This window comes from Cyanistes caeruleus, chromosome 3, assembly GCF_971803275.1.
Source record: "Cyanistes caeruleus chromosome 3, bCyaCae1.hap1.1, whole genome shotgun sequence".
Taxonomy (NCBI): domain Eukaryota; kingdom Metazoa; phylum Chordata; class Aves; order Passeriformes; family Paridae; genus Cyanistes; species Cyanistes caeruleus.
In genome coordinates this window covers 87,968,315-87,983,478 of record NC_141703.1, presented here as the reverse complement: position 1 = coordinate 87,983,478, position 15,164 = coordinate 87,968,315, and the positions used below count along the sequence as shown (strand labels likewise).

Here is a 15,164-nt window from a genome sequence, read left to right as displayed (position 1 = left end):
TTGGAGATGTTTTCAAAATGTTTTTCTGAACTACTTTCTTTCCCAGGTAATCACAGAGGTCAGCAACACCTCATGCTTGTTTTTTGACCACTCATTAGGGTGATTTTTATGTGTCTTGAAGTCATTGTACAGGTTTTGTATATTCTTCTTTGATTTAAATGATTGCATTCATTCCTCCCATCTCTGCTGTCCTCGTTCAGAATGCAACTCCCTGTGCTAGCTCCCTGCTGGAGAACAGGATGTGGGGGAGATGCTAGGGAAGGAGGCAAGGCTGTAAACTGGAAAGGAATGGAGATGCTGGAAAAGGAGACAGGGCTAGGACCAGACTGGAAGGGTGTGAAGTCAACATGGGCAGGGGGGTAAAAGTGATGTAGTGGGGAGTGGTGATGAGAGGGGAGGGAACTAGACCAGGGAGTCAGTGTTTCAGGAAGCCACAAGAATGAGGGGTAGCTTGTGGAGCTTCTCCTGTGAGTCAGAGTGAGTGAGTCCTGGTGAAAAAGGGTATATTTGGCTGAGTGTCTGCAGCCCCAGCCTGTGCAGAGAGGGCACCAGAGGAAAAGCATCTGATGACAGAGAGAAGTCAGCAGGAAGGGCTGAAGCTCTGGCTGGAAGCAGATGAGGTTTGTGCAAAACATCTCACCTCACCAATGAGTACATGAGTGTAATGTCAGCAAAATGAGAACCTGTTGCCACCTCTGTCAAGTCTCTCTGGCTTGCCCAGCCCCAAAGCTGTTGACTGGAGATGATCTTCCACCTAAAGCAACAGGGCTGAAAGTCTCTGCCCTCCCACACTCAGCACAGGGGCGGAAGAGGTGCTGTTCAGCCTTTTGTGTGTCTGTACCCCGGGACAGCCACCACAGGAGTATGTCTGCTCTCTGATGGGCCTGGGGCCACCACCAACCCACAGAAATCCTGCCCAGGGCACCTCAGCCCAAAGAGATCCTGTCCAGGGCACATCAGCCCAAAGAGATCCTGTCCAGGGCACAGGATGCCATGTGGAGGGGCCTGGCCCTGCAACAGGAAGGGTCCTTCCCATGGGCAAAAACCCTAGAGTCTGAGGTCAGGTCTGGTCTGCAAAGCCTGCTCCTTCCTCCAACAAAGCAGAGGATCAGGGACAGCTCCAATACCCAAAGGATTCAGGGCAGAGGGAGTAGGGGCTGGGAATCATCCCCATCCCCAGCAGTCTTCCGACCATTGCCAGGGAGCAGCCCTTTGGAGTGGCCATCAAGCCTGGTGCGCCCCCAGCCCCGATTGCCGCTGGGCTTGTGAAGTGGAGGAGTTGCAGGAGACAAGGATGCTTAATTACAGAGCAGCCCTGGAAACCAGCAACAGCAGCAGCACTGTGGCCAGGAGGGGAGGCAGCAGGGCTGTAAATAGAAATTGCGGAGGCAGCCGCGGGGAACAAAGTGAGGGAGGCTTCTGCGCCTGCAACGCTCCATGTCCCTCCCTTCCCCTCGGCTCCTGTCACCTCTCCAGGACAGGCTGGCCCCCAGCGTGACAGGCAGCCCCGGAGCGTGCCTGGCAGGCAGCAGCTCCAGAGGCAGGACAGCAGCTTTGGCTGGGGAAGTGGGTGAAGAAGGGCTTCTCCTCCACCAGGAGCCACCTCCCATGGAAATGTGTGAGGGTGGTCAAAGGGCCCCTTTGGTCGGCAGAGACCAAGGTAAGATGGACACGGGGCCAAATTGCCCCCTCTACTCCCAAAAAGAGAATGTGGGATGCCAACAGCCTGAACCCCCATCCCAAAGTGGTCTGCCCAGGGTGCAGTCCCTCTCATTCCACCCTGACTTTTCCAGTGTGACACCTTCCACAGAAGCAAGAGGTCTGTTTTCAATATTTTGCAAAGTTTTATTTAAAAATGTTGAAACTAACATCCCACAAGATTTGAGTATTTCACCACAAGGAGAAGAGAAATCCTACAAAAATATATATCACAGCGCACAAGGGCAGGGGAGGGGGAAGAGCGAGACTGAGCAGAGGAGCAGGAGGGAGGCTGGAGGGGAGGATGGAAGCCGCGGCAGAACGAGACCGAGTGGCAAAGGGAGAGCAAGAGAGGAGTAGGGAGAGCGAAACAATAGGAAGGGAGAGAGAACCAGGAGGGAGACCATGGTACAGGACAAGAGTGGGAAGAGGGGAAACAGTGGGAGAGGGAAAACAACAGGAAAAGAGGAGTAGAGAGCCAGCAGTTGGTGAAGGAAGGGGCCTCTCTCTCTATGGTCCTGCCAGGGTAAGGCCAGGACTACAGTGGGACGTTAGCAGGGTTGCAGCTGGGGAGCTGGAGTTTGACTCAGGATTTTTGTGCTGCAGGTCTCAGCTCTAAGGCTGTGCCACAGATGTGGTTTGTCAGAGTGAAAAAACAAAACCACGGTTTAATTCAGAACAGTCTCAACGTGGTCCTGTTTGAGAACTTGCAGGAAGTGAACAAACCACTCCTTTCTGAATATTTTTCTTCATTGGGAACTGGAGTGAGAAATGAAGGGACCAGATTTGCAAGGGCACTTGGGTGCCATTGAGGAAGAGGTAGATAGCCCTCTCTGAATTTTGGGATGCTGGATGTGAGTCCCAGGAAACTGGACTGGAGGAGAGGTGTGGAAGCACACACCAGAAGTCTGCTTGCTGCCCACCAGTTGCAACCAACCAGATGGCAAAGCCCAAGCAGGATTTAGCCTTGTGGTCATACCACTCTCTTGGGTAAAGAGAAGAAGACTCCAGTTCCTACTTCAAAGCAGGAACTTCCCTCCCTTTCACTGTGCTCACAGAGAGATCACCCTTGTGTTCAAAAAGCCAGGGCTCTCCAGGAGCTCAGCAGAGACACAGTTACTTCATCTCACTCGGCCCACCTAGATGGTCCCTTTAAATAGCATAGAGATGTTGGGCAGAATTAACCCAAGATTATGAACACTTCCAGTTGGTCTCCCTGCACACTCTTCTCTCTCATGGAAAGAAAAAGCCTTTCCATTTCTAATGGAAAGAAGCAAAAATCTTTCACCTCCATTCACCTAGAAGACAGGGAAACCTGATGGGCTGTGACTAAGAAGGTGCTGTCCTCTGCCCTGGCTTGGTACTCAGTGCTGTCAACCCATCCAAGTGCACATGCTACAAAATATTACCCTGGGCCAGGGTAGAGACCTCAGGCATGCTCTGACTCCAGTCTGTGTAGGGGAAGATGGTTTATAAGGCTCCAGTCATGGAGAAAACAGATCCAATGCGATTTATTTATTGACTGGAAGAAGCTTGTGTGTCCACATGCGTTCTGAGTGTTTTGTTCCAGGGACAAAGCACAGCAATGAATGTTTGGGCAGGACAATGAAGTTGTTTCCCTGTATCTAACCTGTTTTGTGTGAGAGATTGAATGACTATCATAAAAATGTATTTGGCTAGGAAAATTGTTCTTAGAAAAGATATTCATTATACCCAAGCCTCTGTTGTTGTAAGTTTTTTCTACACAGCTTCACCAGCTTTCCCCTTTCCACAGTATCCATGAAAGGCTTGACTCCCCAGAGATACTTTTACCAAAACCAGAGACATGTAAAAGGGGGAGGAAAAAACCCTAAACCAAAATCTGTTTTGTTTGCCAAATTTACAAAAGCCTTCCCAGGAGAGCACAGGGCTTCCCCACATCAAGTGCTGGAAAATATTATCACTATGCTTCCTGCGGACCCCTGCCACTTTCTTACAAACCTTCTCTCCATGCAGCATGTGGAAAGAGAAAGTCCAAGGACAGCCATTGAAGTAGAAGAGTCTAAACTCTGGCCTTGTTTCAACAAATGCTGTTGATCAAAGAACAATCTAATTAATCTGGTCTGGAAGATTACTTCAGCCAGTTCAAGGTATTGTAAATTGCCAGCAATCATCAGTGCAGCCTCCTGCAGATGTCCTTCCCCAGCAGGGAGGTGTCAGGGAGAGGGGGAACAGGGGCAGCAATAAATGGGGCAGCAAGCAGGAACTGCCGCTTGGTCCTTCCCTGTCCATCTGCAGCTTAAATGTCCACCAAATCCTTGCATGGATCCTAAATAGGAACAGGCTCAGTAACAGATCGATCTACGGTAAAGCACTAATATCCCCTGCTGTAAGCACAGACTCAACCTGTGCTTAGACTAGAGATCTCCAGAGTCCTTTTCCACCTACATCTTTCAGCCACTCTGTGCTTTTAATAAGCCAGTAATTTTATTTGACCTGTCATTTTCTCCAAATCTCTACTGTTTTTGGGAAGCTTATTGTAATTTACACTCTCATTTAAATGCCCTTCACAGTGAGTCAGAAGGGACCCGAGAACACCTAATGGTTCAGCTGGGTAAACAGGCAGAACCAGGCCTCTTATGAAATTCCCTGTGCTTTGTCCTATAAAGAACAGGCTTTTAATGCAGAGATAAAGGATGAAAGGCCACTTCCCTCTCTCCAAGATGACTTTCGTCAGAGACCTTGTATGGTGAATTAGGGCCTTCAAATTGTGGGTGATTTTCCTGCCTCTGGCCACATCAGCCCAGCAGCTGAAGGTGTTTGTACACTGTAGGGGCAACCTGATCTAAATGTGCATCTTTTCACCTTTTGTCAGTGTGGGGTTTTAATTAATTTGAAGGTGTCCATAAAAGCTAAGAGGAACTATTGTCATTAAGCTGAAATTTTCCATCTCACACGTCCTCAAAGTGACACCCATGAGTCCATGCCTCTGAAGAGGTGGAGATGCACGGATCTTGCTCACACAGGGAAGTGACAGTGTGGCTGCCAGCCCCATAGACCACCACAGCTCCGAAGGATATGCACAGGCAACCAATCGGGACAGATACCTGTGCCATTGCTTTCAGTTTCTGACCAGCTGGGGAACTGAATGAAGCTTCACCTGGGAGCCCAGACACCTCTCTCTCATGCCCTTGGTGAGCACTGCTTTGTGGGCTTCCAGTCACCTTGCAATCCAGGAGAGACCTACCAGCAGGACGTGGCAACCCTTCCAATGTTGCCAAGATCAACTCTAAATTGCTCCTGGTCATCCCAAGCGCAGAGTCCTGTCTGCTGCCTCGTTGCCTGTGCAAGGATTATCTGAAAGCAAATCTCTTTCAGAGCTCAGAAAAATTCAAGTTCCTCATGCCCAGCAATGTCTGCATTCCACACTTTAGCTGTGTACAGGACACTTGCTAAATAACACGGTGAGCAGAGGGCTTCACCTCTGGAAAGGTGTTACTCATATTATTCATAGACTGGTGTTATTCAGAAAAACCTTGCTGAAGGAGGCTGAAGGGGTGGAGAGGGACAGCAAGGAGGCTTTCAATATATCAAAACATTTGGAAAGCTAGAGGAATCTTTTCCAACTTTAACTGGCAGGAGAAGTGGCATGGGGGTGGGAACTGAGGGGAAAAAACTGTGGACGGAGAGAGGAAGAAAAATATAAGCTGAAGAGAAAAAATCCCAAAGGAATGTTAGGCAGAAAGAAACTGGAAAGATGTGAATATCTTCTGTCTAGGGGGAAGATAATGTTTCCTTCAAGGAAATGGGTTGTTGAGAGGGCCCAGGTGCTCAGTGAGCCTCTTCTGCCCAAGCTTCACCCACCCTTGGGACTCTCGGGTCTCAGGAACAGACAAAGTTGCCACCATCCGAGTCACCTGGCGGGCAATCCTGCAGCCACTGAACTCCAGACGTTCACTGCAAAGCACACAACATGGGAAGGGACACACGGAGGGTGAGGGCCCACGGGGACAGGGGTATGCCTTTCCACCTTGCCTACCCCCAATGTCAGGCATGCACTGGTGAGAGAGTCATGGAGATCCAAGTGTGTCTGTGCACATATGCTAGAAGAGGGGCTGGGGAGGTCAAGATATCACACCACCACCAGCTGTGGTTCCCTCCCACCATTCTGCTCTCTGGTCACCCTGTCCTGCGTAGGCAGGGCGGGTCCCCAACCTTCCCCCAGCAGGAGGCTGAGGAGGCCCAGCTCGTCCATTTGCCCAGGCACATCCCGGTGCGGTTAGTTAATAATGGTGGTGGTGGGCCGTGGCACAAGGAGGTTGTTTTTTTCCTGGGGTAGCAGAGGTGGCGAGAGTCCGCACTCGCCAGCTGTGACAGGAGGGTGGGGGAGCCGGCTCAGCCTCTCCTGGGAGCTTCACAGGTTCACCAGTGGGATTCTGGGGGAAAGAGGGAATTGGAAATTAATTAGTGCTTACACTGCCCCAACCCCTGACTCCCGCTAGCCAATGTCACCTTTACCCTGCCTCACTGTGCCTGTCCCTGTGTCCCCTGCCAGCCCCTCCTGCCCCAGCTCACTAGCCACTCACCGGTTGAGCTGGAAGGCTGCATTCTTCCCATGGCCACCCAGCTTCTCTGCACCCTCCTGGCCCTGCCTGGACTCCTCTGCCTCAGGTGTGGGGGTCAGGGGGTCTCCATAGGGCCCCAGGATGCTGACGGTGGTGGGGGAGAGGTCTGTGAGGGGCTGCTGGCTCTCTTGCTGCCTCCCACTGCTCTGCTGCCCCGAGTGACGCCGGCGTTTCTGATTTCGGTCCCAGCTGTGGAGAGAGCAAGGTGTGAGGAAAGAGACAAGCCCCAGCCCTTGATGACAGAGAGGTTTGTGGGATGGACCCTGCTACACTCAGCATTAGAGCCCAGCGTGGCTGAGTGCCAAACCTTGCAAGGGATTGCAGCACCAGATCTGCACCCCTGGGACAAATGGATCCCAAGCCCACAGTCCTCCTGTAGACACCGGCCCAATGGAGTGAGAGCCTCCATTGGCCCAAACCCCACTCACCAGAACTTGAATATGATTCCAGTGGCAACCAGGACAATGATTATGGAGATGGTGATGGTGACGTACAGCTGGGGATCCACACCTGTGAGACAAAGGAGTGGGGGTTGTGATGGTCACTCCCTCCGGTCCCCAGAGAGCAGCAGGGAAAGGGGAGGTTCCTGACGACTTTTGCAGAAGCAGCTGCTCCTGCAGGGGACCGGGGCTGAAAGAAGCAAAGGGCAGATTTACCTTCTCCCCGGGGCCCGAACAAGAAGGGCCGGAGGGTGGCTGGGGTCTCGCGCAGGTTGAGCCCCGCGTTGTGCAGGAGCGAGTGGGAGTTGGGCTGCGCCGTCGCCATCCCGTGCGGCGAGACAAAGGTGTATCCCAGCGGTGGGAAGCCTGGGTTGGCCGAGTTTGTGTCCCCTCCATCCTCATCCGACACCGTGGGACCCCACACGATGGCCCAGGGGTACTGGGAGGAGGGCATGCCATCCTCGAACCCGGAGGGGGTGGCAGGCCGGGCCCCCGCGGCCTGGCGCCTCAGCCGCACCACGTGCCGCAGCTCTGCTCCTCGCGCGGGCAGGCCACGCTGGCGCGGCAGGCCCGAGCGGGAATCCGAACGGGAATCCGAACGGGAATCCCGCTCCGGCTGCGAGGTCCTTTCCCAGATGCAAATGGAGCGTGGGGCCGAGGGGTTCCGGCGAGTGCAAAGAGGCCGAGGGGCTGCTGGGCCCCGAGAGCGAAGAGACCATGTGCCAGGAGGAGGGACGGCCAGGACAACGAGGAGGAGATGCCACAGCTGCAGGGAGTGGATGCGGGAGAGGAGTGGAGGCATCCTGCTGTGGGGTGGGGGGGAAGAAGAAGAGAGCCTGATCTAAACATTTCTCCCGTTGAAAGGCCAAGCTGCCGGGAGCAGCCACCACCCACACTCCTGTTTTCTTCCCGCCTCACCTGCCAGTGTGGGAAGCTGTGAACCTACCAGGCACTGGGTTCCATCTCAGATGCAACAGTGTCTTTGCTCAGTCAGGATCTTGTCTCATCTTCTTCACTGGCAACCAAAAGGGAGGGGTGTCAGTGTCCCCTCACACAGTGGTGACAGCTCTCCCCTTGCGGGCAGCGTTTGCCACCCCAGGTGAGCTCCCAGCCCCGGCAGGCAGGATAAGGGGAGTCCATGCACACACATGTGCACCCTCTCCTGCTCCCTTGCCCTCCATGCATGGAGGTGCATCGTCATCCCCCGCCCCGATGCCAAGTCCACCCCAAAACACGTGCGTTAGTATATGCTCACAAAAGCAAGGAGCGATCTCTCGAGCACACGTGCCCGGGCACATGCGCAGCTTCCCCAGGGACTCTCCTGTCTGAGGGCCGAGAGTGGAATTCAGCATCTTTGTTTGCTTATCACTGGAACAAGTTGGAGTCTTAATTCCTGTGTTTATTTATAGTGTGGAGTGTGTAATCCATTTATTAAAAAAGAGCCTCTTCATTGTGTGCCAGAGCGAGGGAGCGAGAGGGGAAGCACGGGAATGGTAAACCAAGACGACTGAGAAAGAGTGAATCAGCGAGAAAAAGTCCAGCCTCACTAAAGAATTTAAGAGAAAAAATATGCCTATCAAATATTTAGTATTTACTTTTCTCTTAGCTAACACAAAATTACCTTCCCACACTCCTTGTCTTAATGTCCTCTGCACTGTCCCATACTTCCCTTTCTCCCCTATTCCTCCTTTTTCTCTCCCACCTCCCACGGCTGAGCAACAAAAGCACGGAGTGAGGTCAGGTCCTCTCAGCCGGATTTCTGCCCTGGACGCTCAGCACTCTCCAGCACCAGCCTGGTGGTGGCACAGCTGCCCTTCACGCTGCCCACCCCTTCCCTTGGCTGGGCACGGCACCGTGCCTGCCCTTCCCCGGTGAGCTCTTATGTGCCTGACCCCGGATCCTCTCTGCAGCCGCACGCACACACAGGACAAAAAAAAAAAAATCATGCGAGATGTTCAGCCTGCTCCTTCATCGTGAAGGGGAAAGCGTGAATGCCAACAACCCACAATTATGCCCTCCCGTGGCTGCCGGGATGGAGAAACAGGGATGCTTGGCTGAGAGAGTCAATGCAGGGGCCAACCCTGCCCCTCCAGCCCTGAGCCAGCTGTGCTGCACCTCACGGCTTCCACCATCCGACCCTGCGCACCCCATGCCCCGAACAAAAACTGCAGCCCCTCCTCGGTGGGAGGCTTCCTCTTCCTGAGGGAAGAGCCCAGGGCTTGCTGTGATGTACACCTGAGAAGAGGGGCCAGGAGGAAGGGCACCCAAGACTAAGTAGCTATCTAGCTCCTGCTGCATTAACTGGGGATATTTTTAGTTTCCTTCTGTTAAATATTTAAACAAAGTTCACAGGAAAAAAAAGAATTGTTGGCTAATGTGCCCTGCCCCTCCCTCCGGGGCAAGATCAGTCTCTGGAGGGATCCTGAGACGAAGATGAGGAGAAAAGAGCAGCTATTCTCAGCATTTCTTTGTTCTTTGCTCCTGAACCTCTAAGCCTTGGAGGGGACTCAGTATTAAAATGCAGCTCTGCAGAGAGGCAGCAGAATGGAGCAAGTTTCTTCTGAAGCCAGATACTGGCGAGATCTTGGCCATCTGGATTATGATCACGATGCCGTGGAAGATCATGTCTGGCAACACAAATCCATGACAGAATTTATTCTGGACTTTGAAAGGGAGAGAATTCCAAGCATGGAGGACCTCCTCGTGTGAATCCCCAGGCTAGAGCACACACAAGTTGCAGGAGAGGTTTCAAGGTGGCTTGGAGTGCCTGGGGCCATGACTAGGACTCACCACAGGGACAGCAGTTCCCTGGGATGAAGAGCCTACTTGTGGCACGGCACTCTCAGTCAGCTCAAGTCTTCGGGGGCTGGGGGCTGTTTTGCATTGGGAAGCAGGAGAGATGTGGGGCTGGACTGTGCCATGCCAGCAGGGGCAGCCTTCTCCAGGTACAGGTAGACCTCAGTGCCAGTCCCACGGAGAAGTGTGGTACAGCAATGGTGCACGTATAACCTCTAGCACTCCTAACAGCAATGGCTCTACCCTCAGAAGTGTGCCTGGGGGTAGAAATGTGGGGTTGCTGTGCTCTCCTCGCTTGTTGGGAGGTCTCATAATGGAGACATCACTGTTCTTCAGAGCTGAGATTGTGAGCTTCGGGAATGACATCCTGGTCTATGGACATCCAGGGTTGAAAACCTGGGAATAAGAAACCCTACAGAGCAAAATCCTGGATGGCTTTCACACACGGTAGTCTAAATTTCAGCCCTATGGAGCAGATAAAGTATGGAATGAGCTGAGGAGGGGTGAGCTGCAGCACCGACCGCCTCACGTGCACATGGTGCTGAGGAGAAGACAGCCCATACATGAGGGTGCAAGCCTTGGACTGAGGACACTATTGTGCATGGGTTCTGCTGCCCAGAGTGAAGAGCTGGTGATTCTGGATGCCCCCACTCCAAAGGTGGCTCCAGGTGAGTGCAGGAATGATGCAAAGTTGATTGGTCTCCATAAACAGATACTGGTTTGTTAATGAGATCGTGGCCAGAGACAGAATGTGTCCTGCACTGGCACACCCAGGACTGATTGTGGAGCAGCTGGGAGCAGGACATGGCATGGAAGGTGTGAGACCAAAGGATGGTCTCCAGTGAAAATATCAGGCAGTGCGGGCTGGATTCCACCATGCTTGGAGCGTTTATGTTTGAAATGTCCCTGTGGATTATTGATTAAACAGCAGACAAAGCATGTCTGGGGCACTCTGTGGTCAGCCACCAGCAGTGGGATTGTGTCCTGGGCACCGACCCTGCTGTGCTGGAGGGCAGGAGTAACACATGCCCTTCGTTCAGCTCTGGATGCAGGTCCCAGTGTGGATCCTGAATAAACTGGTAGACCTTCAGAGCAGAGGAGGGGATGCCAATGCTCTTACTACCTGGGAGTATAAATCCCACCTCATACCATTCAAGAAGCCTTTGTGTGCCAGAGCAGGGAGACTGGATTTCTGTACCAGTACCTCATGGCAAGGCTCTTGCTTTCATACGTGTTTCCCAGGTCTAATGGCAATAAAACTGGACAGGGCTGCTCCCAGAGTCTGATCAAGAAACCTGCATACTTTCACTCTAGGTACAGAGCCTTCATCTCAGCGTTCCAGACCTGTGATGCACAGATGACAGAGTGTGAATGACAAAGCTATTTCCCTGGGGCACTTCATTGAGCTCAGTTTGTGAATCTTGGTGCTCGAAAGCAGCGAGTAAGAATTACACTGTTCTTTGCTACTGCATATGGACCCCACCATCACTCCAGACTGGAGCTAATCTGTTAGGAGCTGCCCTCATGCATTTGCAGGCTGGAAGCAGGAATCCTGCTGCTGTTCCCCACACCCATCTGTGCTTCCTCCCTCTTTGTAAGTCTCCTGCAGCACGGACCCGCCGCTGCTGGGACATGAGAGAGCAGATCTCAGTAGCCATGCCCCAAAGCATATGTAGCGTTTCACCAAGGGCAGCTGGGAATTGACATCCTACCTAATGGCTAAGGAGCAGAGCCTGCTGCACTCCTGCTCAGAGCAGGGAGCTCTGACTAAACCCTGAATGTGACACCCCGAGCTCTGGAGTTCAGATACTACTGTGCCCCAGGAAAGCCCTAGGATTCGCTTACGATAACTCCTTCTCCGTGTTCAGGATTCTTGTATACCTTAATGCCATAGATAAATCCTATCCAAATAAAAAAGGCATCACAGGAATAAAAGAATCAAGGTGCAAGCCGTGTGCCGTAGCTGCCTCGCATCAAGTGCAATCTGTAACCTTCTGTTACAAAATGCTGAAGTTTGACAAATTCAAATGAGGAACAATACTATTAATAAAGAGGGTCACACACCAGCACAATTCACCTAGGCAGGTGGTGTGTTCCCTACTGCCTGCAGCCTTTGCCTGGCTGTATTCCTAAAAGAGATGCTACAGTTCAATCAGAAGTTATGGGCTTGGCACAGGAAATTAAATTGGTGAAATTCTCTGGCCTGTGCTCTGCTGTAGGTCAGTCTCGATGATCAAAATGGTCCCTCTGGCCTTAAAATCTGAGAATCTCACAGCTTTCTCAATGCCTAGCCGAGATCAGCTCTGACTGGAGAGCAGTTGGATGAAGCCAAGCGCACACAAGCCGTGTTAGCGAGGAGCGGGTAGAGGCTCCTTCCATTCGGGGATGGGAAAAGAGTTGCACCCGATTCTGTCTGGCTCAGCTGGCAGATGATGATCTATCTGTATTTTTGTAACATCTAGAGCTTGACTGCTGTGATACTGTGCCTCTAGGAATGAAGCTGTCTGCTCTCAGAGCGCTCCAGCTAGTTCAGAATGCAGCAGTCTGTTTGCTCGGCAACTCAAGCTGCCGGGAATGCATCACCGTGCCCCTCTGCACCCCACATCGCCTCGCCTTTGAGCACACAGTCCGGTTCAAGGTCTCCAAACCAGCATTCAAAGCCCAGCATGGGACAGGCCCCAGTGACCTAAGCAATCAATCACCTCTCCTTATGCAGCGATGACCTCACATGACGGATATATTCCACTGGAACAATGAAATTGCCAACCAGTTTGGGGAGAGGGGGAAGGGATGGAAGAAGGGTAAAGAGGCTCATGACCCTGAAAAATGGAACATTCACAAGAGCTGGGCCAAGATTATGAAACTTACTGCTGGCTGAAATAACGCTCACCATTAGCAACCCCGCAGCACCGAGAGCTTCATGCAAATCCTTGCTTCGCCCAGCTCCCCCACTGCAACGATTCCACTCGAAATAGTGATGAAAAAATCAAAACAAACCCGAGGAGGACCCAGCCCTCCTTGCAGAGAAGGAATGCTAGGTTTGCTGTCATTTTTTAATCTCCCAGCCGGCACTAAGGGCTGTGGTGACAGCTACTGATACGAGACTGTGATCTGGGACCACGGAACTAGCTAGCAGCTATCTCCAAGCACTGAGCAGAGCGAGTTCAGGCACTGGAAGCGAGAGTCCCCTTCCCCCCCACCTCCCCACTGCATGATGCCCTGGGCACACCACACCTGTATTTTTCTCAGTGGCCATGAACACCCCAGAGTTCACGGTCCAAGAGGCAGAGATGCAGTCATTACTGGTTTGGCAGCAGGAAGCACGAACCCCGGGTGTTAGTGAAAACGGGTTATGTATATGCCCTGCTGTATTCAGCTGGGTGGGGATAGGGAAAGGGAGGAATCCCAGAGCAGATGCCCCAGGGAGACAATTCTGCTGCACTCGGAGGAGTTTTGGCAGCTGGGACTGTGAATCCCAGTGCCGGTGCCCGGGGGTGGTGATGCCAAGCCCATCCAGGGAAAGAGTTCCTGCTAAGCCTGGGGCTGGGGGCAGCACCTCCCAAAGCTGGCTGGATTTGGGGGCTGGCAGTTGGAATGCAGTGGCTCACGTCAGGCTGCTCTACCTGATGTCTGAGGCTGAGAGGGTTGGTGGCAGCACCCAGGAGGATCCAGCAGGATCCCAGAGGGGCAGACACTGCTCGCCCTGAGTCAGTGCAGGTCCTGCAGCGTTCAGTGACTTGCCGATAGGAATTCCAGTGCCAGGCTGCCAGGGTGAGTACTTATGGGCTGGGTATGGCAATCCTAGGCTGGGGTAGAATGCAGGGCTCGGAAGGGTGATGCTGCATTTGGACGTTTTCATAGCAGGGGAATGGGCGTGTGAAGCCCATCAATGGTCCTCTGAGCTTAAGTCTCCCTGCATTTGGGAACTGTGAGTGTGGCCCCATTCCAAGCAGCACTCTAGGATGCCGGTCCCCTGCCATCTAGTGCCTGCCTGCAATACATGTCATGAGTCTGACAATCTTCTGCCTCCCAGTTTCCTACTGTTCCCGGGCATCCAAGTGCTTCAAGTGCTGAGTCTCCACATCTGAATTGCTCTCTCTTGCATGGTGCACCCTTGGCCAGGCAGGAGGTGGGACTGACCCCTCTGTTTCCTTTCTCCAGCTGCGCCAATTTGGCTGAAGTCGCCTTCCTCAGCGCAGGCTCCAGCGCTCCAGCACAACAGGTCTGTGATGGAGCCCGGAGCTGGAGGGTAAGAGGCAGCGATCCCTCGGCTGTGCCCCCTCCCTCCCGGCCCCTCAGGCATCCCCTGCCCCTGACGAAAAGAGGAGGAAAAGGAGGGGGGAAGAAGGAGACAGCCGGCTAGAAGGAGACAGAGCAACTAGATCGGGAAAGGGAAAAGAGAAAGGGGGAAGAAAGGACACAGGGAAGGAGACGGGGAGAGAGGACTTGGAGACGGGCGTGCAGCCCCCCTCCCTCCCGCCCCTGCAGCCCCACTCTGTCCCCCAAGCCCGGGCCGAGAGGATGAACTTACCTTGCGGGGAGACGAGTGGGGCACAGCCGGGGCGGCGGAGCAGAGGGCTGGGGGAGCACAGCTGCTGCTGCCCGTGCCTCTCATGGCCAGGACGAAGGAAGGAGAGGAGGAGGAGGAGGAGGAAGAGGAGGAGGAAGGTTTGCTGAGGCTGAGCCTTGGCTGAGGGAGAGGGAGCGAGAGATGCCTTGAAATAAACAGCTGCCGAGGACTGGTCCAGCCCCTCTTTCTCTCTCTCTGTCTCTGTCTCTCTCGCTCGCTGCCTCCCGTTAACCCCATGGCTGCTGGCACGGGCGCGCCCGGCACCGTGGCCCCTTCTGCAGCCCGCGGGGGGCGCCGGGGCGGCCGGGCGAGGGCAGCGGCCGGGCGGGGGCAGCGCGTCCCCCCGGCCCGGAGCCCCCTGCCCCGGTGGCCGGGCGCGAAGGCTCCTCCCGCTCGCACCCTGCCCGCCCGCGCCGCGCTCCCGCAGCCCCGAGCCCGCCGGACCTGCCCCCCGCCGCCTCCCCGCCGCTGCCCGCACGGCTCGGCTCCGCTCGGCTCCGCTCCGCTCGGCTCCGCTCCCCCGTCTCGTCGGTTATTTCGGGATCTTCACAGGAAGCGATTAGGTTGCCATGGAGAGAGGTGTCTCCAAGGGACCCGTCGCTCCCGCTCGCTCCGGCGAATGCCACCCCCGGACCGGTCCGTCCTTGGGGGCGGGCGGAGGCCCCCCGGGATCCCCCTCCCCCGGGCCGCCCCCCGGGGCTCATCCCCGCCGACCCTCGCCTTTCCGCCCCGCAGCAGTGCCCTCGGGGAGATGCCACCCCTCGGTCCCGCCCCCCGTCCCCCGTTCCCGCATCCATCATCCCCGGGCTTCGGGCCCCCGGGACCCCGTGGCCGCCGCGGTACCGGGCGGGGGGGAGCTGCAGACGGGCGGCCCCGGCGAGGCGCAGCCCCGGCGGGGCAGGCGGCGGGGTTCGGTCGAGCCCCACGGGCAGAGCCCGTGGGACACATGGGAGAGGTAGGAGCGATGGGGAAGGGAGGGTGGAGGGAGGAGGGGGATCCGTCCGAGGTGTGTTTTACCCGTTGAGGGATCACCCAGGTCTTTTGAGCGTGTCCCCA

At 54.5% G+C, this 15,164-nt stretch overlaps 1 protein-coding gene across 5 annotated transcripts; it reads right to left on the bottom strand.

The window, feature by feature from the left end:
• Positions 1 to 1,824: 1,824 nt before the first annotated feature.
• Positions 1,825 to 14,642, bottom strand: PIANP (PILR alpha associated neural protein). Of its 5 annotated transcripts, none has more exons than XM_086882667.1 (7): positions 14,553 to 14,642; positions 14,070 to 14,228; positions 7,661 to 7,757; positions 6,959 to 7,548; positions 6,731 to 6,812; positions 6,264 to 6,491; positions 1,825 to 6,113 (listed from the first exon to the last, which is right to left on the bottom strand). In XM_086882667.1, the coding sequence occupies exons 4-7, from the start codon at positions 7,542 to 7,544 to the stop codon at positions 6,092 to 6,094; spliced, it is 918 nt and encodes a 305-aa protein (XP_086738793.1). In that variant the 5' UTR covers positions 7,545 to 7,548; positions 7,661 to 7,757; positions 14,070 to 14,228; positions 14,553 to 14,642; the 3' UTR covers positions 1,825 to 6,091. The 5 variants fall into 5 exon arrangements, with proteins under 5 accessions (XP_086738793.1, XP_086738791.1, XP_086738790.1 ...); XM_086882665.1 differs by having other exon boundaries at positions 7,689 to 7,757; XM_086882664.1 differs by lacking the exon at positions 14,553 to 14,642 and having other exon boundaries at positions 7,689 to 7,757; positions 14,070 to 14,279.
• Between the last annotated feature and the right edge of the window lie 522 nt (positions 14,643 to 15,164).